At 55.3% G+C, this 23,894-nt stretch overlaps 9 protein-coding genes across 9 annotated transcripts; 4 read left to right on the top strand and 5 right to left on the bottom strand.

Annotated features, from left to right (window-relative positions):
* Nucleotides 1-220: 220 nt before the first annotated feature.
* Nucleotides 221-2,481, bottom strand: UV8b_05363 (uncharacterized protein; the record flags this gene model as incomplete). Its single annotated transcript, XM_043142860.1, has 3 exons — nucleotides 221-271; nucleotides 416-2,127; nucleotides 2,277-2,481. The coding sequence occupies 3 exons, from the start codon at nucleotides 2,479-2,481 to the stop codon at nucleotides 221-223; spliced, it is 1,968 nt and encodes a 655-aa protein (XP_042998793.1).
* Nucleotides 2,482-3,679: 1,198 nt separating this feature from the next.
* UV8b_05362 (uncharacterized protein) lies at nucleotides 3,680-3,931 on the bottom strand (the record flags this gene model as incomplete). Its single annotated transcript, XM_043142859.1, has 1 exon — nucleotides 3,680-3,931. One exon carries the CDS (start codon nucleotides 3,929-3,931, stop codon nucleotides 3,680-3,682), a length of 252 nt encoding a protein of 83 aa, XP_042998792.1.
* A 3,936-nt stretch (nucleotides 3,932-7,867) lies between these two features.
* Nucleotides 7,868-10,017, bottom strand: UV8b_05361 (uncharacterized protein; the record flags this gene model as incomplete). Its single annotated transcript, XM_043142858.1, has 2 exons — nucleotides 7,868-9,447; nucleotides 9,507-10,017. 2 exons carry the CDS (start codon nucleotides 10,015-10,017, stop codon nucleotides 7,868-7,870), a joined length of 2,091 nt encoding a protein of 696 aa, XP_042998791.1.
* A 780-nt stretch (nucleotides 10,018-10,797) lies between these two features.
* On the top strand, nucleotides 10,798-12,096 carry UV8b_05360 (uncharacterized protein; the record flags this gene model as incomplete). The annotated part of the gene is made up of 2 exons (XM_043142857.1): nucleotides 10,798-11,962; nucleotides 12,059-12,096. 2 exons carry the CDS (start codon nucleotides 10,798-10,800, stop codon nucleotides 12,094-12,096), a joined length of 1,203 nt encoding a protein of 400 aa, XP_042998790.1.
* Nucleotides 12,097-12,696: 600 nt separating this feature from the next.
* UV8b_05359 (uncharacterized protein) lies at nucleotides 12,697-13,982 on the top strand (the record flags this gene model as incomplete). The annotated part of the gene is made up of 7 exons (XM_043142856.1): nucleotides 12,697-12,750; nucleotides 12,834-12,852; nucleotides 12,916-13,031; nucleotides 13,098-13,187; nucleotides 13,248-13,300; nucleotides 13,431-13,568; nucleotides 13,634-13,982. The coding sequence occupies 7 exons, from the start codon at nucleotides 12,697-12,699 to the stop codon at nucleotides 13,980-13,982; spliced, it is 819 nt and encodes a 272-aa protein (XP_042998789.1).
* Nucleotides 13,983-15,763: 1,781 nt separating this feature from the next.
* On the top strand, nucleotides 15,764-16,650 carry UV8b_05358 (uncharacterized protein; the record flags this gene model as incomplete). Its single annotated transcript, XM_043142855.1, has 3 exons — nucleotides 15,764-15,882; nucleotides 16,119-16,245; nucleotides 16,471-16,650. The coding sequence occupies 3 exons, from the start codon at nucleotides 15,764-15,766 to the stop codon at nucleotides 16,648-16,650; spliced, it is 426 nt and encodes a 141-aa protein (XP_042998788.1).
* A 941-nt stretch (nucleotides 16,651-17,591) lies between these two features.
* UV8b_05357 (uncharacterized protein) lies at nucleotides 17,592-18,497 on the top strand (the record flags this gene model as incomplete). Its single annotated transcript, XM_043142854.1, has 1 exon — nucleotides 17,592-18,497. The coding sequence occupies one exon, from the start codon at nucleotides 17,592-17,594 to the stop codon at nucleotides 18,495-18,497; it is 906 nt and encodes a 301-aa protein (XP_042998787.1).
* A 793-nt stretch (nucleotides 18,498-19,290) lies between these two features.
* Nucleotides 19,291-20,209, bottom strand: UV8b_05356 (uncharacterized protein; the record flags this gene model as incomplete). Its single annotated transcript, XM_043142853.1, has 2 exons — nucleotides 19,291-19,820; nucleotides 19,999-20,209. The coding sequence occupies 2 exons, from the start codon at nucleotides 20,207-20,209 to the stop codon at nucleotides 19,291-19,293; spliced, it is 741 nt and encodes a 246-aa protein (XP_042998786.1).
* Nucleotides 20,210-22,089: 1,880 nt separating this feature from the next.
* Nucleotides 22,090-23,571, bottom strand: UV8b_05355 (uncharacterized protein; the record flags this gene model as incomplete). The annotated part of the gene is made up of 3 exons (XM_043142852.1): nucleotides 22,090-22,821; nucleotides 22,894-23,033; nucleotides 23,139-23,571. The coding sequence occupies 3 exons, from the start codon at nucleotides 23,569-23,571 to the stop codon at nucleotides 22,090-22,092; spliced, it is 1,305 nt and encodes a 434-aa protein (XP_042998785.1).
* Nucleotides 23,572-23,894: the final 323 nt, after the last annotated feature.

The raw sequence follows: 23,894 nt of genomic DNA, 5'->3' as shown, positions 1-23,894 counted from the left end.
CCCGCGGGTACGTAGAGGCGTGTAAAGAAAGGCATGTATAGTGGCAATTTCACGCCAACTCGAGCCTTCGCCAAGTTCCACCTCAAGCCGCATGCCCTAGCAGGCATCAAGGAGGACTGCCGACTAACCCAATCAAAGAAATAAGACGCCCGAGCCATGCCCAAATAAACGTATATGCACGAGCAATATGTAGTATGTGAAGCCAAGCGCAAAAACCGACTTAAACAGCAAGCTGGTGAGGTTCCTGGTTTGGGTAATATCGTGGCAAGAACTAGCAGAATTTTCTCGTTAGCTTTTCACCCAGGTTTTCTTCCGAGAGCCAAGAGCGCCGGGACATGGCATGGCTTGGCTTGGCTCGGCTCGGCTCGGCTCGGCTCGGCTCGGCTCGGCGGCCCCCGAGGACGGGCAGACGTACATTCATAATAATCATCATGGGGATATCGAATACGTCCCGCTTGATTGTCCAGCAATACGTGCAGTTCACCCTGCCATCCTTTTCGATTCGTGATATCCCCTGCTCGCTGTCAATCTTGGTAACGCGACTGCTCAGGATACCGTTTCTGTCCCGCTGAGACGGTGCGTCTTTCCCATCCAGCATGTCTTGCGTTCGGTACTTCATCAGGCTGCAACTCCTTTGCACCTTGCCGCGGCTGTCTTCGAATGCGAGCTGGGCAAAGTCCTGGTAGAATTGCACGACGCTGTCGTCGTCCAGAAGCTCGGCCAGAAATACTGGCTGTGGCCGCCCGCCATCCAGGTCAAGCGTGACGGGCTTTAGGCGCGGCGTCGGGGCAGCAGCAGTACGCGTGCTGCCGTCGTCGCCGTCGTCGGAGCCTTGCGGTGTCGGCCCGACAGAAACGTTTCGGTTGGGTTCCTTGCCCAGCAAGACGTTCTTCGTCCAGCCCGTCAAAGCTGTAAACTCCTTGTTCACGGCGGCGACTTCGCCAGAACGACGACACACAACCGTTGGAGCACACGAGTGTTGGAGAAAATCGTCAAACTCGAACAGAGTACGTTGGAAGCACTTCTCCATGAACAGCAAATCTTCGCGAGTCAGATCCTTGGTGCAGGCAATAAAGGACGGGCGGATCTCGCCAAGGGCTCTTGCGATGGTGATGAGTTTGTTCAGGGGTAGCCGGTGCTTAATCACCGAGATCATGTTGTGGAAACCGGCCGTGTACGGGTACGGCTCCTTGACGTTGGCGTACACCGAGGCCGAATCTCGATGTCTTTTGCCCATGAGTATTTGAGAAATCTTGTCCTGCTTTGGTTTCATCCTTGCTGCTCCGCCTATCCCTGGCAGGTTGTTCAAGGCTATGTGCGGAGATGCGTCGACGTTTGCCTGCGGACTCGCCGTCGCATCCGTGCTGGGACTGGCAAGGCTGTTGGGCCCAGCCGGAATGGCGTATGCATGGGGTAGGCCATGCTGCAGATTGTCTTGGGAGTATATATTGCTGTTTGAGTCGACCCCCGAGTAGTCGCTGCCCGCCATCATTGCATCGAACGGTTGATTCGGGCCGTTGCCAAAGAGAGATGCATAGGTAGCCTCCGTGGTTGGGGTAGCTGAGATGGAGTTGTTGTCTCGCGAGGGCGTTTCTGCCGCCAATCCCATCTTGTTCAAAATTCCGAATTCCCAGCCAGCATACTGGCTGCCGAAGTTGAGGCCCTCCAAGTCAAAATTGTACAGGGCGGGGTTGCTATGGTCAAACAGTGTGTTGAAATCCATGGTGTGGTTGCCTTGAATCATGTTGTCCATCTGGGATGCGGCGGTAGCAGCATTACTTTGGACAGTTGCCGTTGCTTGCGGGTTGAACGGCAGGGTATCTGATAAGCCAACTTGGGTCTGGTTCGAGGTGCCAAACACAAATGGAGTCCCGGTGTTCTGAGGCAGGAAGCTGCCGCCGCCGCCGTTACTTCCCGTGGCAGTCGAGACTGTATCCGAATGACTGGGGGTTTGCCGTTGACCGTTGGCACGAGTGTGTTCAGACTTGGGGTTGTAGTTGGGTCCGAGCACGGGTCGAAGAGCTTCAGGCGGCGCGTCGTGAAGATACTTTGCTTTCTTTCGCACGCCGTCTTGGCAGGCGTCTGCTAGGCCGCGCTTGATACAGCGCTTGCAAGGCCGCTCATCACCTGTTGAGAGGCCAAAATCAGCACCGTCCCATGTCAGATATTCAAAGCATGCGCCTGGGGGCCGCGCAATTCCGAGAAGAATGGCCAGGACTGAAGTTTGATCTCGAGTATCTATCACTCCAACGGGCTTGAAAGCGACATGCCCTTACCGCAGGTAAGATGAGCCCTTTGGCAGGCAAAGCAAGCTCTTCGCGCCTTCTTTCTCCTAGGTCTTTGAGGGTCCTTTGGGTCATATCTTTTCTTAAAATCAGCCATGTTGTCGTCGTCCTGAATTGAAGGCTCGTTATCGTCCTCAATATCAGACATGTGGCCTGGCAAGTCGGCCTCATGGTCTTCTGCTTTGGGAGCGGGCATTTTAGCAGGGTTCTTATAGCCCGTGACATGAAAAGATGCCGATGGTTGTCTATCAAGATGAGCTCGATTCCAAACCCCCTGCAAGTTTCTGTAATAATCAGCAAGTCTCGCTCCCACGAACAGGACCGTGATTCGTAGGTCTCCAACTGCACCAGCTCGACTGTTACAATCTACCCAAGCCCTTGCACAGGGAGGACCACGCCGCAACACACACCCCCCTTACCCCCCGTTACACGGCTTGGCCGAGGGTTGGACGGCTGATGCCAGAGGTATGGTTTGGTGTAATATGTTCTGGCCTTGGTCGGTGGTGCGTCCCGAATGGAACCTGCGACGACGGGGGGGAGGGGGGGGGGGGGGGGGTCGTGCTTACCGGTCAAGGAAACAAAGCCTTGCTGTTCGTGGGACCAGCAGCACACAGGCTAAGACAGGCAAAATGACAAAACCCCGTCTCAAGTTTATTTCAGCGGGGTGGTTCGAAGCGCATGGGATGGATGGTGGTTGACAGCGGAGGGGTGCCAAGGCAGATGATCACTGCAGCTTTACGAGAGATAGTCAGGTGCAATAGCACCAAAAGAGGGGAAAGAAAAAAAAAAAAAAAAAAAAAAAAAAAAGAGGTGTTGGTATTGAATATTGGGGGAGCTCGTATTCTCCCCCGCGGACGCTGAAGCAATGAGGCCCAATGAAGTGGACGGCCAAGGAAAACGAGGCGTTTGTGTGTGCGACAGGACGGTGGCCAGGAAGGCTAGAATGATGTTATTGGGCCTCCAGAAGTGCATAAAGTAAGCCTGGAGGGCCGATATATTGGTTGCGTTAGTTGATGGAAGGAGCGCCAGAGCGTCACCACAATCTCAAGTTCGACAAAACGGAGTGGAGATGATATTTTTGAAGAGTGATTCTGCGATTGGGGATTGGGGGCAGCCGTGTCAAGTCGCCGTTGTGCTGAAGCCAGAGTGGCTGGCTAGTACAAACATATGCGGCAGCTACCCGTCTGGAAAAACACCTGGCGGTATCTGCGAAGAGGTCAACTGCGAGGCATTGGTGTTTCGATGAGCGTTTGGACAGAATGGCGGCCTATCTGCGTAGTGGTAAAATGACAGTTGGCGCACGAGACGGTGTATCCGGGTTGGGCGACAGCTGCGGCGTTGGTAGAGCGGAACAGTCGGCTATTGCGCGTAGTCGAGGGAGGACGCATGCGAGGTTATTCCAAGGGCAAGGTAACGACGTCGACGGACTCGTCGCTTGGGGGAAGTGTAGATGGACGGACGCCTGGCAGGCAGAAGCGGGCCAAAACAGCCCCAACAGCCGTCAATGAAAGACGGCCGCTCTTTGGGTCTGGCCTATCGGTCTCAAGAGAAAGGCGAGATGGGCGACAACCTATGCAGCGCCAGGTAGGCTGGTGAGTTGACGATGGGGGGTTGCGACCAGCATCCATCAGCTCGCAACAGAGCATTTGTCCTGCAGAATCCCAAGATTTTCCTGCTGGGAAGGGGACGGGGGGGGGGGGGGGGAGGGGTGGAGGGGTGGAGGCTGATCGTTGACTAAGGCAAACTGGTCGAGGTCTCGGCTGAGGACGCACATGCGGATTGGCATGGCGGGCAGGCGCCGCAGGACCGCAGCTACCTAGGAGGAACTTGATCCTGGTGGCGATTGCTTGAGGGGCGCAAGTGCCTGCCCGGTTCCGGCGCAGGCCCAGGGAAGGTGGGGGGTTGCAGCAGAGGTACTTGCCAGGTACATGTACTCTTCCCATCTTCAGGCCCTTGTTCTGGTGGGGTGGGGACGGCCCAATCTCAGCGGCGGGGTATCCAAGGTTCCGCCAATGTACGTACTCCGTACCACCAGCTTCCATCAAGCGTTCGCCGTTGACCATGTTGACGGGCCCGAGGCTGTTTCAGATGCAACGCCCTTGTCCCCATCCATCCAGCCTGTATCTCTGAATCTGCAGCGTGACTGACCTGACTTACTGAGCTGCAGCCTGTCGCAAAAGCCCAGAGCCGTCGCCAAATCGTCGCCAAACCGTTCGCTGCAGGGGAACCGGAAGAGCTACAGCTGTACATAGGTACCTAGTCAGGACAGTTCGCTCCCCCCCGCGCAACAGTCTGGTTCAGTCTCCAGGGAGGGCTTCAGGTAGGGTTAGGCAAGGTTCCAACTTCCAGCCTTCCAGGCGTCGACAAGGCAAGAGCCGTGGAATTCTTCACCTCGGCGCCTTCCTTGGATTCCCTGGAGCACCCACCAGTGAGTGAGCGGTCTCTTGCGCGGAGGAAGGCGGCAGCGCGGCGGGCACAAAGGAACAAGGAACATTGAAACTCTCAGCCAACTCTCAGCCGTCAAGCACCCAAGCATCCATCCATCCATCCATCCATCCATCCATCCCCCCGTGCCCTCCTCTGTACGACCGCGATTGTCGAGCTTGGGGCCTTGGGACCTTGGGACCTTGGGACTTTGGGTGTCTTGTCTCTCTTTTCCTCCCTTCCTTCTTACTCATGTGCAGCCCAACCTTGACGATTTCAGAGTGCGTCTTCTCTCATGTCTCTCTACTCAGGAAATGTGCCTCGCCGTCTTACTCACGAGTCACGACTTGTTCCACAAACCATCGCAGCAAAAAAGGCCCTGGTTGCCCGCGCAAAGGTTGGTGTGGTGATTACAACTAACCGATTGAATCCAAACTAGTCCATGGTTAGCTGATGACTGACCGCTGACCGGTCTCCACGCCATCTAAACTGTCCACTCGACAGCGGCCGTTTGTCGTGCTCCAAGCGCGCGCCCGCGACGGATTTCCCAGAAAACTACTCGGCTCAGGAAGCTCTGCGCACCGGGGCCTGGTATTTCTGGATTTCCGCTTGCTCGCACACCCACCAGGCATCACCCAGCACGCGGCAGGAGCATGGAGCATGGAGCATTGGAGCATGGTGCACGGAGCACGGAGCACGGGGGGGGGAGACGGAACCATGGGACACACAGCTGGCCATGAGCAGATGACCCAGTTCAGCGCCGTGGCCTGCCTTCATCCTACGTAGCCCTGCAACATTTCGCCCACACCGTTCCTCAGGCGAACGCAAATCTGGGGACAGCCGAGAGGGCCGAGGCATGTGTTGCAGCATCCTGCAGCCCCAGCTTGACGGCCGCCTCTACGATTTTCCGCGTCGATTAGCAGCAATGGCGTACGAAGTGCGCAAAAGCTTGGGACAAAATGTTCCTTTGGTTCCATCGCGCGGCTTTTCAATTTGTGAAGGTCATCTTCCAGCGACAATGCGCCATTCAGATCAACAAGCTGTCGAGTTTGGCGACTGGCCTTTTCGGGTTGCCAGAATCAGATTTGAAGTTGACGCCGATCCGGCGTGTATGATCCTATCCGTCAAGTCATCCGGCACTTTACTGATAGGAGCCGCCACGCATGCTTTCAACAAAAAGAAAATAAAAATTAAAAATAAAAGAGAGAGAGAGAGAGAGAGAGAGAAGGCGAGAAAGAAAAATGTCTTGGAATGCTGGCTCCATTCGGCGTCCTCCTACTATTCCCACTCTTCCGGGAAAGTTATGGACACAAAGGGTAGCATAGCCACAAGATATGACGAGTAATGGAGATTTCCATTGGCAGCCCGAGTTTTAGACTTGAACTCTGAATCATGGGAAAGGACGTTCCATCGCTGGCATTTCGCATCCGTACCACACGGCAAGGGATTCGAGGGGGGAGGGGGGGAGAAAAGGAGGAAAAGAAGACTCGGCATGCAGACGCGCTTGAATCGAATAGCAGAAAACGTCGTAACTTGTCCAACGAACCAACATAGAAGCATCGCACAGGGGCATTGGCAGCAAGCGCCCTCGCAGCGTACAAGGAATACACAAGTATGCGTCGACCTGTTGAACAGCAACCAGGACTCGTGGTCCGCTAAAGGGGCATGTTTCTTGGATGACGACAGTCGACCCTGCGGATGCACCCAGGCAAAATGTTTCTAGACAATTACGCAGCAGGTCAGGCAACTTGGTACCGAATCAAAGGCGGCAAAACAACTGGCCATTGGTTCTTCTGGAACCTGACAAAGACGTGACTAACGTCACCCCGGACTGGTGCCATGGCCCATCTATGGTCCATGCAGCCCACGCGGCTTGCGGAAGTGTGTCGTCCAAAAAACGTGGCCACGACAGATTGCCCTGGGCTGATTCTCATCATACCCGATGGACGGAGCAAAGGTGTTGCGGTGGGTGGACGCTGCCAATGTGCCGATCGCGTGAAAGAGAAAAGCCAAATAGAGGAAAGAAGACGAAACGAAACGAATCGAAACGAAACGAAAAGCCGACAAACTGCAAAACCAGTTGGACCTTGTTTGTTTCCTGGTCATAATCTCTCACCGCCAGGAGTTGGGAGCGGCGTGTCTCGTGCTGTGTGACAGAGTGGCTTTGAATAGAAAGCCAAGACATGCCCGGCATGCATACCGACGCGATCCAATGATGGATGGGGCAGTCTTTCAGTATACCCGAGGCCAACGTCGACCCATGCAAGCATGAGCATGTCGGCTGCTAACAGGACTGAATCCCAGGAATGACCCGCGAAAGATGAGATTTAGGTGCGACGACTGGACAGCCGTTCTCCGCCTTGGAGTCTGTGAAAACACCCGTATACACCTCTACTAGTCCATCTCAAGTATGGCGAGATGGTGGCTTGCGCTTTGTCTCCGGCACAAGGAGCACCACAGACCACAGCTAGCCATACAACACCTGACCAACCCAGCAAGACATGGCAAGACCATCCATCGCCAGTCTCCGTGACGGTTGCTGAATGCCCCCGAGAAAGACCCTTGCTCGGCCGCAAGAAACGGCAGATGGAGAACCAAAGCCTCGGGAGTTTGGAGGCTCACCGACCCGTCCCACCCTGAAACGCCAGCAAAGAAGTGGGAGACAATAACGGTGAGGAAATTGCTCGACAACGCCCGGGCCCATCTTGACCGGGTTGGGTTGGATTTTCAAGGCCGACACTTGTGTCTATCTACCAAAGGTGTATTTACTATAGCAGAATTCTCGAACCATGCAGGGCAACTTTCAACTATTGTGCAAAGCCGTTTCCCAAACGGCTCCCAGGGCCTTCTTCTAATTGCCAGAAACATGGCTTTCAACGCAGCTCATGCCGAGAGTAGAACAACGCCCAGTCGACTGCGCGTGATAGTCGCGACACCTCCCACCCAATGCGAGGAACAATTTTGCAAAATCACTCAACAAACGCTTATGCCAGAACATGTATCCCACCCCCCATATGTACTTGCCCTCGGGTTCTCCTGCCAAGGGGATTATATACCCACGTCACATTCCATAACACCCCCCCCCCCTCCCCCCCTTCTCCCGCCGCGACCTCATCCCGGGAACGACGTGGCGCGGCAGCGTCTTCCCGTCTGGGCTTTTAGTACACCTCTGCCAGTCCGCTTGCCGAAAAGTCGGGAATGTCCGCGTCGCAGTTAAAGCTTCGACTGTATGCCTTGGCTGGCATGATGCCAGCGGTCAAGGCGGCCTCGTAGCTCCACAGCGCCGCGCTCTCCGTCTTCCACGTCCAGTACCACCAGCCCCAGCCCTTCTCGAAGCTGTGCATCTGGGCCTCGGCGAACATCTGGAGGAACTTCTTGTACGCGTCGCTGTACTGGCTCGGGTCCGCGTTGGCCTTGGAACACGAGCATGAGCTGTTCAGGGTCGGGCATCGAGGAGTAAGCACCGAGGTGTCCTTGTCGCCCGTGTTGTACGTGCCCTCCCAGCGGTTGCCCCAGCCGACATTCGTCAGGTACTGCGCGCAGTCCGTGTCGGCCTGCGACCACTCAGCAAACTGCGTCGGTCCGTAGCCCGTCTTGCGGTCCATGCTCTGCAGGGCCTGCTGCGCCCAGCCTGCGCACGCGTACTCGACCTTCTTTTGGTGCGAAAAGTTGATTTGGTTCTGGTTGAAGATGACATACTGGTGCACGTCGAGCACCATGTCGTCGTAGCCGCTCATCAGGCCCTGCCACTTGTCCAGGCCCATGAAGCCGTCGCCGAATACCACCAGCGCCTTCACCCCGTTCTTGCGCACCGTCGTGTACGCTTGTTCCGTCCACTGGATGACGTCGGGCACGTTGAGAAATGTCATCCGCGGCTCGTTGGCCAGACCGTAGTGGCTGATGACGTTCTGATACCGGTCTTGGGCGAAAAACCGGCTTAGCCGGTCGTGGATATCGAGCGACCTCTTGGCGTTGAGTTGGCCGTCGGTGCCGTTGAGCCACCCTATGAGGCCCTGACGCCCGCTGTGGTTCCAACCGTTTTGGCTGCCGGGGAGGCCGTGGAGATCGAGATTGACCCGGAGACCGTACTTTCGCGCCCACTCAATCGCTCGCAGCAGATACCTCCACGACGTTCTGAAGAGGTAAGGATCCCCATCGTACACCTCGACTGCCCAGTACGAAAAGGGTATTCTGACATGATCCAAGCCGGCCGCTGCGATGGCTTTAAAGGTATCTTCCGTGACGAAGGATGCGTAATGGCTCTCTAGCGTGGCTGCCGTGGAACCCCCGAGATTCTTGCAGAGGGTATACTCGTCCACGATGCCCAGTCCCAAGTTGTAGTTGAACAGAGACGGTGTAATAAAGGGCTCCAAGGAGAGCCAGCCTCCAAGATTGACCCCTCGAGCCGGACGACTCCCATAAGAGCCCCAAGCCTCGTTCAGCGCCGGCACTTTGTCGTTTGCTCTGGTAGAATCGTCCCAGTCGGTGTAGAGCCCCATCACGGGTAATCCACCCACCATTTGATCGGTAAAGGTGGTGTTGAAACCCGCCGTGGATTTCCAGGTCCACGGGTCGAGATAGGTATTCTTCCATTTGCTCGGGACGCTACTCGGGTCTTTGCCGTTCAGCGAAGACGAATCGGACAAGCCTCGGCCTGAGTTTTTCTTGCTCACCACGACGGCCGCAGCAATGATGATGATGATGAGGATTACCGCCCCAAGACCGCCGAGAAGCCACCCTGGAGATTAAAGCGTCAGAGCAATACAAGACGAATAAGACACAGCAGATTACACCTACAAAGCTTCTTCTTCTTCTTTTCCTCCTCCTCTGGTATGGCCCGCTTTTTATCCCGGTGGCGGTAGTGCTTTTCTTTCTCAAAGTCACCATCGCCCCAGCTGCCACCTCCTCGCAAGCCTGATTGTCCTGCTCTTCCTTCTTCCATGACTGCGCCACTGACTACCCGTCTCTTCTTTCGCTCGGGCTGCCTCGTCTGCTTTCGGGGTGTTGGTTGCGGTGTGACGTCTACCTGCTGGTAATCTCCCCTCCGACGTCTCCGACGCTCCTTGTCGGCGTTGCGCTTCCGCCGCTCATTTTCTCTATCCAGCTGGGCCAAGGCATCGGAGGAAAGCGTCTGAGACGAGCGTCTCGATCTCCTCTGTTGTCGGTTCTCCTCGGGGTTCGGTGCGGCGCCGGGTCTTGTCTGATTCGGTCGTTTTCTACGCGGCTGGCTTGTCCTCGGCTCTTCGTCCGTCTGTCCATGTCGGGATCGATGGTGCCTGCCGGGCCGAGTCGATTCTCTAGGCGCCATTGTGATGCCATGTGTTCCTCGCCCTTGTCGCTGGAATGCGGCGACATTCAAGCACGCATGCAGGCGACATTTACGTTTAGCATGTTGCCGAGTCCAGACCCCAGTTTTTACGAACACGTCATTGAAAAAGTGCCGCAGTTACAAGAGTACAGCCCCGTTGGCAATCAATTCAACGTACCTTGGGAGGTATGTAACCCCTGGCGGCTCGGTGTTGGCTGGGCAACCAACCCTTGGTGGGGTGCTGAAATGACTTGGGAAGTACCGAGAGAATCGAGAGATTCGTGAACCATCCATGTGTATGCCTTGTGGGAGGAAAAGAAAACAACAAAGACCGGGGACGATCCGACATGTCAAGACGGGAAAGAAATTTGCAGCATGTGGCAACATGAAGCCATGAATTACAATCGTCGGGTGGTTTCCCAGGGTTGTTGAACGAGCCATGGATTTCCGCCCAGCTCTTCCACTTCCCTCTATTGTACAGCAACAGCAGTAGCTCAGCTCACCCAGCCGGCTTAGTTTGGCAGCAGTCACTGGTTCGTTCCTTCTACCATCGGCTTTGTGACGAACTAGCTTGAACCTGCAAAAGTGGGTCCTCGGAAGGCCGCGACAAACCGAGCTCACGTCCTAGCATCATCACCTTCCTTGGCCGGAACTTCCAGAAGTCTGAGACGACCACATTTCTTCCTTTACCTCGCTGGCCTTGGTGTTCCTCTTCCTGAAGGGAACTGCTTCGAAAAAATCTTCTGTTGTGGCGCGATAGGAACGCTGGCGTCGAGTATCATGAGGCACCACGCTGTTCGTCAACTTCGAAGGGCAGCAACGCCATGCCAACAGCCGCCCTTCCAGATCATCCGGCGGCGCTATTCTCAACACCTGCCCAACGCCAAACTGAACAAGCCTATAGATTACGGAACAACGTACCTGCTGGCTCACGGCAGCAAAGGCCCGGCGCTGGGCAATTACGCAGAGATTCCCGTCGAGGTGCGGAACGGCGCAACCAGGAAAATGAACCTCTTTCAAGCCATCAACGATGCCCTGGGGATCGCTCTCGCCCAAGACGACTCGGTGCTGATCTTTGGCGAGGACGTCGCTTTTGGTGGCGTATTCCGCTGCACGATGAAACTGGCCGAGACGTATGGGAGCGACAGAGTGTTCAACACGCCGTTGACCGAACAAGGCATCATGGGCTTTGGCATCGGGTTGGCCGCCCAAGGGATGCGTCCAGTTGCCGAGATTCAGTTTGCCGATTATGTTTTCCCGGCCTTTGACCAAATCGTCAACGAGGGAGCCAAGCTACGATACCGTGAAGGGGCCACTGGTGTTCATGCCGGTTCCTTGACTGTACGCATGCCATGCGGTGGTGTTGGTCACGGAGGATTGTACCACTCCCAGTCCCCCGAGAGCCTGTTTACCCACGTCCCAGGCTTCCGCGTCATAATGCCGAGGTCTCCTATCCAGGCCAAGGGTCTCTTGCTGGCAGCCATTAGAAGCAACGATCCTTGCATCTTCATGGAGCCCAAGATCTTGTATCGTGCCGCCGTGGAACAGGTGCCCGAGGCCGCTTATGAGCTGCCCCTATCAAAGGCCGAAGTCGTCAAGGAGGGCAAGGACGTCACCGTAATCTCCTACGGCCAGCCCGTGTACACCTGCCTATCTGCCATTCAACGCGCCGAAGAGGACCTGGGAGTTTCTTGCGAGCTGATCGACCTGAGGACAGTGTATCCCTGGGACAAGGAGACGGTCTTTGCCAGTGTCAGAAAGACGGGCCGGGCCATCATCGTTCATGAAGCCATGGTCAACGCTGGTGTTGGCGCAGAGGTGGCCGCCGCCATACAAGAGGATCCGGAGACGTTTCTTCGGCTGGAGGCTCCCGTGGGACGAGTTGCAGGTTGGAGCATCCACAGCGCATTGATGTTTGAGAAGTTCAACGTTCCAGATGTTGCACGTAAGTCCAGTTTGTCGTCTTTTGTTCGGCTTTCAAACTTGTCCTGTTGTGCCTTCCGAAAATGCCTTGATGAAACCAAAACTTACCAATATACAGGCATTTACGAACATATCAGAAGAAAGCTAAACTATTGAAGAAGGAAAGCAAGAGGAAGATGAAAGACGACCACTGTATATAGCGCATAGCCGTCCCGGCGTTTCAGTAGGCAACACTCTGTCTGGTTTTCATTGAGCTAGGGGCAGAAGTTGAAATAAAAAAAAAAAATATCAAAAGTCAGATGCCTTGCAGTGCTCAATGAGCATCAAAGTCCGTACGCACCCAGTATATACCTCTTTGAGATGATGTCGGGGAGCAGTCCTTGTCCGCCATTTCCTTGTTCCAGGTTGATGAAAAACCCAGTGCCTCTGTTGAGCTGGAGAGGTACGCAGGACGCGGCACGTACTGTGGAGTACGTATGTCCGCCTAAGCTGCCATGTACTCCGTACTCCGTACTTCGTGCCCATGTACTCTGCAGTTTGTACTGCGTAATGCACTGTGTACTACACTGTATGTTAGGTACAGTATGCCCCGCCTCCGAGTCCCGCCGCCTTCATCTGTAGCCAGCCAGCCTGACCGCATATTGCATATCCAAAACATCCTGCTGCAGCCTTGACTTGACGCTCTCCTTCAACCCGGCCCAGCATTTCGCCTCTGCTCGTCCCCGGAAGGATTTGCTGCACGGTCCCAGCCCAGTAATGTCGCACATTGAGATTGTCTCCAGCTTCGTGGAGGCAGCTCCTCCGGGAGAGGTGAGGCCGCCACGGCTCCGCTGGCCTTGCCTGTGGTATGCACCGAGCGTAGCAAAGTCGGTTTGCTAATGAGGAAGACGCAGCTCGCAGATGTCATCGCTGGTACGATTCGCTCGCCGCTGGACGGGCCGCACAATTTTATTTTACTTACCCGTATCCGTGCAGATATCAAATCATTGACTGCATCCTCGCCAAACATCATTTCTGAGCTCTCGTCTGCATTCCAACGATACAATGAGGAGCAATTGACGACGGTGACGCTTCCTGGGAGCAGCCAGCCAGTGAGAAGACAAAGTGCGAAACTCCTGCTTGGCCAGGGCAACCTCTAATCGCGTCGAATTCACCAGGTTCTGGTTACCGAGCACAACTCCCTTGGTGACGGACGGTATTACGATGTAGAGAGCTCATCGAGCTTCGCCTTTGATCACACCAGACAGGCATGTTGGCCTCGAGCGAGCTTCTGGGACCGACCGACTTGCCTCTAATCATGATTACAGAAAGCCAGCGCTGTGCAAAGCCATGTGCTGGAAGGTGCTCTAGCTGATCTAGTGTGAGAAACTTGATTTTTCTCATTATCGTTCCCTGGTTTTTCATCATTATTATTTTCTTTTTTTTTTTGCCGGTTCTGCCGGAAACGGTATTCGATGGGCCAGCAGGTCGGTCTGACAGTTGAGCCGCAGCAAATCCATCCTGAAAAGCACCGGAGCTTACGTCAAGGAACACTTTTCAAACGCGTCCTTTGGCGCATACCCTATCGAGTCCGACTCGAAAGTAGCCATCGCCATTGTGGCGAACAAATACAGTCCCCACAACTTTTGGTACAGCTCGATCGGCGCTCTGGAATGGGTAGCGATGGAGCAATGCTGACGCTGTGGGACAACAGGAACGGAAAATGGCGGTCGCTTTATATTTTCGACGCAGCATCTGGAAGCATGGAGGGATCCATCAAGGTCGATGTGCACTACTACGAAGACGGCAATGTCCGTCTGCTTACGAACAAGCCTGTCACGGCTTCCATCTCGCCTGGAACAGGCGCAGCGGTGGCTCGAGAGATTTCAGCAGCAGAGAAGAAGTACCAAGAGGAACTGAACAAGAGCTTTGTCAGCTTGAGCGAGGGCTTATTCAAGGGATTGCGAAGACAGCTGCCCGTGACGAGGCAAAAAATCGAGTGGGACAAGGTGATGAGCTATAGACTGGGACAAGACATTGGCGGAGGCGGTTCCAAGCGATAGGCAGAGCCGATGCGTCAGAGAGGTTTGGGTCGGACGAGAATCCCCTACAAGGCATCGCCATTGCCATTGCCATTGCCATGGCCATGGCCATGGCCAGACGCGAGCAACGCTAGATCGGTTCGTTGTTGGTCTGAAGAAAGAAAGCACGGCTCTATCCCCTTTGAGTCGACGACGGTGCAAGGATTACATGTCTGCAAGTACGGAGTGGCTAGGTAGTTTAATGGTCGCAAAGTTGCAAAAGATGACTGCAAATGGCGGTTCGTGTCTTGGACATTTCCTGTGGCCTGACGTAGACAAACAAGGCCAAGGCCGCCGAGCTGGAGGAGCAAGGGCCGATGGGAAATTGACTTGTCGTCGTCAAGTGAAAAAAAAAAAAAAAAAAAAAAAAAAACCTCCAAGTGGCCACGACTTGCAGAGACCAGAGTGCCTATTTCGGCCCATGTATCCAGACAGACGCGGCGAAGCAGCAACGTCGGATGGACAAAAAACTGACTCGTTGCCGTTGGGTGGGCCGGAACCATGCAAGCAGCGCAAAAGGAAGAGCAGGAGAAGCAACGAGTTGAAGGAGAAGATTGAAACCAGGGTCGGTCGGTCGATCGATTGGGCCAGGTTTGGGGGGTTAGGGGGAGGATTACAGGAAGCCGGGCATGTTGGGGTTGTGTCGGCGTTGGAATCGAGTACTGTACGTCCGTACTCCGTACGGAGTAGTCAGTCGGTCACTCTGGTCTGCAAGCGAGCCATGCAGTTCCGTGTTGCTGTTGCTAGGCGTCGTGGGCTGCGACACAGAAAAAAGAAAGAAAGAAAAAAAAAAAAAAAAAAAAAAAAAGACACGGGCCAAGTCAGGGTTGTTTCGACTTGGTGGTGATTTTCTTCATGCAGACTGAGATTGCATGGCGCGTGTGGCCCCCGCGGCCCGTGGCAAATCACCGGGCTGCTGAATAATGGGGCCGCCACATTGGTGGAAAGATTGGGCGGCCGGGGAAGAGGCTGGGAAGCTTCAATTGCTTGTGACGAAGACGGCGCCTCGACAAAGCCAGATGGATGAGCTCGACTCGATGGCTGCCCCGTAACGGCAGGACTTGGCGACGAGGAACCCTTCATGTTATTTAAGAGGCAACATGACATATCTTTGCTTTGCTCTGCTCTGCTGCTCTTGGTTGGTTGCAATCAGCAGCACTCTTCAACCCAGCGCTCTTTTCAAGTAGCGCCAGAAGACCCGAGGACGACGGCTGGCTGGCTGGCGGGGTCAAGACTTTTGGCCGCCTGGTCAGACCAAATTTTAAAGTCACAGGGCCCTCGGTCGTCGAGCGAACAGCACCAGCGGCACGGCTGCCAAGACAGTGCACGAGCAGCCAGCAGCCAGCACTGAGGCACTGAGCCCTGGAGCACTGGAGCACTGGGAGCGCTATCGATTGATCGACTGATTGACTGATTGATTGATTGATTGATTGATTGATTGACCAGATTGACGCTTGCCAGTGCTCACAATGTCAACTCAACTTCCAGCACGTCCTCCTGGGCCTTGCTCCTTGCTTCCTGCAAACTCTCTCCACATCTCCGTCTCCGTTGTCCATCATTTCGGTTCGACTTCGTCGTCTCCGCTTCCCATCATTTCGGTTCGACTTCGTCGTCTCCGCTTCTTCCCAATCCCTCCTCCTCCTTCTCTGCTCCATTTCCCGCCTGCTTGAATTTTGCCGTTGGGAACTCTTGGCTTGCCAATCATTTTGCCAGCCAATTCGCTCCTTTGCAACCACGCCAGCCCGAGCCCATATCTGCCCACCATGTCTGCCGCCCTAGAGCTTAGCTACCAAGACGTTGCCGAACACAACACCAAAAAGGACATATATGTAGTGATTCACGACAAAATCTACGACTGCACCCAGTTCCTCGACGAGCACCCGTACGTGTCTACAGCAATCTCCCGTCTGCCCTTCACCCCGATCTTCTCTTCCCGCATGGCTGGCTGGCTGGCTGGCTGGCCGCCCGCCTGCTTTGTGTACACCCAAGCTCCAGCGGCAGCGTCAACCCGAGCATGGACCCTTGTTTGCCCTTCCCCCAGCCTTTCCTACCTGGAGTTTGGCCGACAGTTGATCCGTCTCCGTTGCGCATGGTCAGCTAACAAACTTGTCATTGCAGTGGCGGCGAGGAGGTTTTGCTCGACTGCGCTGGTCAAGACGCTACCGAAGCCTTTGAAGACGTTGGCCACAGCGACGAAGCCCGTGAGACCCTCGACAAAATCCAAGTTGGCGTCCTGAAGCGACAGGTGAGTCGACATGCGCATCCAGGTGTTGAGTTGACGCCGGCCGAGACGGGCTTTTTTTCTTTTTTCTTCTTCTTTTTCTTTGTTTTTTCCCCTTTTTTCAAGCTGGGCATTGTGGCTTGCCAGTGGCCGCCACCAGCATGCCGATGCCGATGCCATTGCTGATGCTGATGCTGATGCTGATGCTGATGCTGATGCTGATGCTAATCCGTTGCTTCTCGTCAACAGCCCGGTGACCCTGCCCCCAAGACCTCTGCCCATACTACGAGCACCTCATCCCAAGGCGGCAGCGACAACACTGGCCTTGGCATCGGCATCTACTTGATTCTTCTGATTGGCGGCGCTCTGGGCTACTTTGCGTTCCAATACATGGCCAAGCAAGAGCAGGCCAAGCCTGCCGCTGCCTAAACTTGCCTCGAGCTTTTCCTCAGCATTCCCTTTCTCGCAAACAAAGAAGAGGTGTGCAACCAGAAAAAAAAAGAAGGGGAGGAGAAGACGGCCCAGACTGGGCTTGGGAGGTGGGAAGTGATGGCCCAACTTGGGTGTGGCAAGCCGCCCGCGAACGCGAAAGAGAAGAGAATTATGTTGGGTTCCCGGTTCCCCAGAGGAATATTACTTTTTGCACCATGTAATCAGCTCGGTTAGATCTAGACGTCGAGAGACTGTAGGTGGATGAAAAGAAGTTTGCGTGCCCTGCTTTACGTTGCTTTACGTTGCTTTACGTTGCTTTACGTTTCTTTATGTTGCTTTACGTTGCTTTCCCCTTCCTTCTCCTTCCTTCACTCGTTTGTTTCCTTCTTTCTGGGCAGCTTTGCTGTTGTTCACACCTCGAGGCTTCTCCGTCCGCAGAATGCCGCACGAGGCAGAGCTTCTCTGGCAAACGGAGAGTAGAAATGAGGCATGGGAAAGCAGAGCATGCTTGTGAGTAGCAGCCGCGTGGCTCAATTCCCCGGCCGGCGCAAAAAGGGGCAACGTGCAAGAATTGTCTTTGTCGAAGCAAGCAATTTTCAAGTTGGTTCCGAGGTCGAGGGTTGCGCTTTGCCACGCACGCAACATTCGCTTTGTAGGTGCGACGGAGTACTATGTACTGTACAGGGTATACCCTGGGCGTGCTCCGTACCTGTTGTTTGTTAGTCAGCCAATCATAATCATGGCAAGGCTTCTGCGGAGACTTGGACGATGTTCTGCAAAATCAACCCCAAAGCCAAACTTTGGATTTGACTACATCCATCACCACCGCTGCCAAACTCGCTTCCGTCTTCCGTCGTCCGTCGTCCCGTCGTCCGTCTTGTCGCTCCGGGATAATCCCCCCCCCCCAAAAAAAAGGAAACAGCGTCCCGACCGCCCAAATGTCGTCGTACCTGGAGAAGCAGTCGTCGGCGTTTCGCGGCACGCTGGCTTCGGCGGCCGCCAAGCTCTCCAACCCCAGCAGCACGAGCGCCGGCAAGGCGACGTCGCTGGCTCCGCCGTCGCCGTCGCCCTCGGCGGCCTCGGACAGCACGACGCCGACGGCCAGGCGCAAGCGCGACGCGGTCCCCGACGTGCCCTTCTCGCAGCCGCAGCTGACGGGGTACGGGGCCGAGGTCAAGACGCAAATGGCCTTTGCCGTCGAGTACCTCAAGAAGAAGGCGGACGCCAAGACGGTGGCGGACATCATCGACCACCTCAGCCTGCGGGGCCACTCGGAGGAGCACAAGAAGCAGCTGGCCGACGGGCTGAGGGGCCACCCCCGCGTGGACTGGAAGCCCGACGCCGGGCTGAGCGAGCAGAGCTGGAAGACGGGCCTGTACGCGTACCGCCCCGTCATACGCAACGTCCGCGACGGCACCTCGCTGCTGGCCTACCTGCAGCGCAAGACGGACGCGTCGGGCGTGTCGGTCAAGGACCTCAAGGACGGCTGGCCCGACTGCGAGGACACCCTGGCCGCCCTGGAGAGGCAGCACAAGATCCTCGTGGTGCGCACCAAGAAGGACAACTTCCCGCGCTACGTGTGGGCCGACGACTCGTCGCTGCACTACGCCGTCCAGCCCGAGTTCCAGGTCATGTGGCACCGCGTCCCCATCCCGAGCGTCGACGACATGCACCGTAAGCTGGTCAATGTCGGCCAGAAGCCCACGAGCGAGGACCCCCTCAAGATCCAGCAGGCCTCGAGCAAGCCCAAGGTGCAGAAGAAGCGGACGAGCAAGAGGGCGGGCAAGGCCACCAACGTGCACATGGCGCACCTGATGCAGGACTACAGCAACCTCCGACGGTGAGCCCGTTGTTTGGGGGGGGGGGGGGGAAGGAGGGGGGGCGCATCGGCATGTGCTATTTTGAACCGTTAGCCTTCTCTTCCTCTCTTCTTCTTCTTCTTCATTAGCTTTTATTGTTCCATTCTTCGTCTTCCCCTTTTTGCGGCCAATATCCAGACTTCTCTCTCTCTCTCTCTCTCTCCCCCCTTTTTTTTTTTTTTTTTTTTGTTGGTGCACGACCGGCTTGGGTTGTCTCTTGGGTCTGCGATGGGAAGCAATCGGCTTTTTTTCTCTGCATTTCTTTTCCCCTTTTTTTCTGTTGTCTTGACTTGTTCTTTGTGCGGCAGCACGCGTACTCTTGGCACGGAGGTTTCCCTGGAAAAGAAAGAAAAAAAAACATCAAAAAGGAGACTGGCGTCGTTCAAAGGCATGAGGTTACTTGGGGCATTGGCGGCGCTTGGGCTATAGAATGTCGATTTGGTCGTGTGTGTGCAGGCACACGGATGGCACGCTGGTGTTTTGCTTTGCTTTGTTTTGTTTCGTTTTTTTTTTTTTTTTTTTTTTTTTTTTTTTTTTTTTTTTTTTTTTTTTGCTTTTTGCTCTTCTATTCTTCTTTCTCGACATTGTTTTTTACTCCTCTTCACCCTCTCGGCTCGCTCCCAAAGCGCAGACCAACCGCAGCAGACCAGGCATCCCCGTTCTATCCCGACCAGAGACGACACCTTTTTGCGCGAGACGACACTTTTGAGCGAGACGACACCCTCAAGCAAGACGACACTTTTGCGCTGCAAGAAAACATAAATGCACCCCTTACCACTCACCGCCACTCACGCCCTGGTATCCCCCCCAGCAGCCCCTTGTTCTCCTCCCAGATGCGGTCAAACAGCTCCTCGAAGACGTGGGCGTCCTGGAACCCCCCGACCTTGTACTTGCCCAGCACGGTGACGCACGGCACCGCCTCGACGCCCTTCTCCTCCACCGCCTCCTCGGCCTGGCAGTCGACGAGGCGGCCGTTGTCGCCGTCGCGCAGGTCAGCGCGCACCAGGTCCGCCGGCAGGCCGGCCGTCTCGCTCCCCAGGCGGACCAGAAAGTCCTCGTCCGAGAGGTCCTGGCCCAGCAGGAAGTGGGCGCGGAAGAGCGCCTCCACCACCCGCGCCTGGGCGGCCGGCCCGCGCCGCCGCAGCACGTTGGCGATGAGGATCTGCGACGACCGCGACGGGCCCATGACGCCGCTGACGGAGAACTTGACGCCGTACCGGGCACCCGCGGCGGCCACGCGGTCCAGGTGCGCCTGGAAGCGTCCCTGGCCGCCGGACCACTCGTCATACAGGAACACCTTGTCGCATTCTACGGGTTTTTTTTTTTTTCGTTGCGCACCCAGTCCTCAGTACGGCTGACGATGATGACGATGATGACGATGACGACGATGACGGACAACGAGGCGAGACGGGGGGTTGGGGAGGGGGGGGGGGGGGGGGGGCCGAGGCAAATTTTCAACGACGCGAAAAAGGGGAAAGCAACGTACTCGTCTTGAACAGCGGGTTCAGGCAAAACGACCGCCAGACCACCTCAAACTCCACCTCGGGATGCCGGCTGCCAAACTGCCTCGTCGCCTCCTCCAGGCTCTGCTTCTCGACCCAGCACCACGGACACAGCGAGTCCGAAAACACCTCGATCGGGATGAGCAGCCGCTCCTGCCGGAGCAGCGGCACGCCGCGAAACTTGACGGGGGGCATTTTCCCCCGGGGGGACGCGCTTCCTCTCTTCCCCCTTGCCGATGTCGTCTTTCTTTCTTTGTTCCCCACCCCCTCCCCCTTTCCTTTCGTCTCTTCCCACTCTGTTGGCTGTTTTAATTTTTTTTTTGCCCTTTCGTCGTCGCCTCGCACCCTGTCGCGGCGGGGAAGCGGGAAGCCAGAGAGTGAGTGGCCCTGGTCTCTGGCTTTCGCTCTCGCCCAACGGGAGCCAGCCCAAGCAGCCGTCAAGGGGAGCAGGAGTGAGTTCCAAAAAAAAAAAAAAAAAAAAAAAAAAAAAGAACAAGAACAAAAAAAAAGAAGAGAGAAAGAGACAAAGAGAGAAAGTAGGAAAGAAAGGGTGGATGCGATTGGTCTGGGATATCGTGCCCCGTAGGCTGGTATGCGGTCAATGCGAGGCAACAGCCATTCATTATATACCCATGAGCTTGACGGCGGGCAGGGGAACAGACGGGAAACCACTACAAGAGGAACGGCGATTGATTTCCCCGTCCAGACGACCTAACCACCTAACCTCGCACAAGACCCCATCCATGGCGGTTTGGACAATCCTGTCGCGAACAAGGTGAAAAAAAATAAGAATAAAAAAAAAAGGGTGGGGGGGACCTTGCATCGCTCGACTAATCCAAAATCCCACCTCCAGCGCAATCGGGCTTGGCCTGTGGCGGTTGCGCGACGCAGTCAGAGCAAGTCAAGTCCACTGGTTGCCGCGTGGTTTGCCAGTGAAACCGATTGGTTTTGGGCCAAGGATTAGTGATCAAGCCCCCCCGCGTAGGCCCAGCGGAGGCGGAGGCGGAGGCGGAGGCGGAGGCGGCGGCGGGGAAACGACCAAAGACGCAAAAGCTTTTTGCACGGTCTGCCTCGGGCTGGCGCGACTAATCAATCAATCAACCTACCTAAGGTAGGTATCTATCTGGCCTGGTGTAGCGGGGTGGGGCCATGCCTCGGCGTGGCCGATACGTGGGGATGCAGTCTGGTGGGATGCAAGTTGCATGGGAAGCAGACTGGGAGCAGCCAGCTGCCTCGTGGGACAGTTCAGTTACCTCGTCGGACGCCGTACACAGTACGTGGGGCGCGTGGTACACAGTACTCACGTACTCTGTACCGCACGCTACGGCAAGTGCCGCCGTCAGTTACAGATTGACTTGTCAGCTAGCAAGACAATTGAGACATTGATGAGACGAGACGAGACGAGACGAGACGAGACAATGCTCATTGTTTGCCGACCAACAGTCGGGCGGGTATGGAGCTTGTATGTCTGTCTCCACTCCGCTGCGGCTTTCCGCTCCAAGCAAAACAAAAACAACTGACAAAGAGCAGAAGCAGCCGCAATCGCAAAGCTAGCGTTTGAAGGCATATACATCGTCCCCCATGGAAAGTGCTTTTGCTTTGCGGGACGACATTCCAATGCATCAGTGAAGTGCAGATAAAAGACGAAAAAAAAAAAAAAAAAGAAAGAAACAAAAAACAGACGAAAAAAAGGAGGGAAAAAAAAAAGAAGAAGAAATACCCACATATGCGCTGCCCACAATTTCCGTCCGGGGAAAAGAAAAAAAAAACTAAAACCCTTCCAACGCACCAACTCACATTTGCCTATCCGTCATCATGAACCAAGATACATGCAGAGATGCGCATACAAGTCCAAACCAAAAGCCGTGGGAGAAAAAAAAAAAAGAAAAGAAAAAAACCTCGTCATGATCAAGTCTTGTCGTACAAAACAACAAACGATAGGGGGTATCGACGGGCCTCTCGTCCTGGCCCCAGGAATGAATGCTAAGGTGGGTGGGCAACCAAAAAAAAAAAAAAAAAAAAAAAAAAAAAAAATCAGCCATCCGTTATCCACCGACGGCAAAACTCTCGTCTCCCTAAGCCATGTGCACAAGACCAGGCTCGGTGCTCGTGGGGCGGCGCATCTGGGTTGATGCTCCGTAGTACATTTGGTTCATCGCCGCGTTTTGCTGGTATGTGTCGGGTTCTGGATACACGTAACCCGCTCCGTTGTGCGACGGGGACGGTACGTGCGAGGGCGATTGCCAGCCCATGGCACTCATGTGAGGGCTACCTCCACCGCTCCCCGGCCCGGCCTGGTGCTGCTCCAGATTGGGCTCCAGGATCGGCGGTGGACCGTACGAGTGAGGATGTGATGTAGGCCGCATACCGTTGCTGGTGTAGCCCGCCGACGATGTCGAGGTAGGACTGCCGATGCGCAAGTGCGGTGGAAGCGATGCATTTTGCTGCAGGTATTGAAACTCGCCAGCATGCCTGTTCACCGCGCTCGCCGTCGTCATGTCCATGGTAGGTGACATGGACATGGCTCGCTGAGCGGGTGAAGGCGTTGTCAGAGGAGATCCGTGGCTTGAGAGATGATCTCCATCAGAACGTGTCCGGGTTCCCCCCTTTTGCGCCTTGGAAGCGGCAAGCGCCGCCGCAGTAGCAGCTGCGGCTTCCTCAATCGTGCCGCTGTGGTGGTTCTGGTGCCGGGTAAGCGTTGTCCGTCTGGTAAACGTTTTTTGGCAATCGGCGTAGGGACATTTGTACGGTCTGTTGCCCGTGTGGGTGCGTCTGTGTCGCGCCAGAGAGCTGCTGTCGCTGAATCGCTGTTGATTTCAAATGGGTTAGCACATGTACGAGCCTACGCGCGTGCCACAGTCTTCCGTCTTCTGACTTACCTTGGCGCAAGTCTCACAGTGATGCGGTTTTTCTCCCGTGTGGACACGCTTGTGAACGGTCAAGGCAGATCTTTGGATGAATTGCTTGCCGCATCCAGGGAAATCGCAGACGTGCGGTCTCATGCCGCTGTGTATCCGTTCTTTTCCCTCCCCCCCGCCAGAAACACGCAAGAGTCAACACAGCCTCGTCAGGCAAGGTAAACGAGCAAGGAGAAAAAAATTACAGGGGCTAGGTGGTGACCTACCATGTCTAGCAAGGTCACTGCGGCGAGCAAAGCTCTTGCCGCACGTGCTGCACAGGAATGCCTTGGCTGGTTGAGGTGGAGGTTGAGCTTGTTGTTGCGTCATCTGGTGCATGGCCATGTTGTGCACGACGCCCATGGCTCCAGGCATATCTGGAAAAGCATGCATGGGCATGGGACCCGTCAATGAGCTTGCCATGTGCATCGGTGCCTGTATGGCGCTTGGTGAGGGGTACGGCCTGCCGATGCTGTGAGGCGTCGAGTAGGACGAATGCTCAGACATATGGGGGGAGACTGAGCGTTCCATGCTGGACTCGTGCTTGATAAGAGTAAGGTGAGGTTGGTGAAAGTCGGTCGGAGCTCCGAGGAATTGTGGATGATGAAAATGCTGAATGATGGGGCCGCCTTTGCTATTCAGCATGTTCGTCACATCCATCGCCTTTCGGCCAGGGGAGTGCTAGTTGTCGCTGGATCTGCAAAAAAGTCATGGGTCAGATGTCGACAGGCAAACAGAGGAGAGAAACATGTCGGAATTCACTTACGCCGACACACCAAGACCTTGGGTCTCACAGTCACAGCACAGAACCAGTGAATAGGATGGAAGGAAAGGGACCTTGCCAGACGGTTAGCCGTACTGCGTCCTCGACCAGCAGAAAACCAGATTTGATCATAAGATGGAGAAAAAAAAAATATAAAGGTCGATAGGTAAGAATGGCAAGAAGGAGTAGAGGAACAAAAGACAAGAAAACAGCGATGCGT

Source organism: Ustilaginoidea virens, chromosome 4, assembly GCF_000687475.1.
Source record: "Ustilaginoidea virens chromosome 4, complete sequence".
Lineage (NCBI taxonomy): Eukaryota > Fungi > Ascomycota > Sordariomycetes > Hypocreales > Clavicipitaceae > Ustilaginoidea > Ustilaginoidea virens.
Note: the sequence above shows the minus strand (reverse complement) of the source record. Positions and strands in the feature narration are given on the sequence as shown.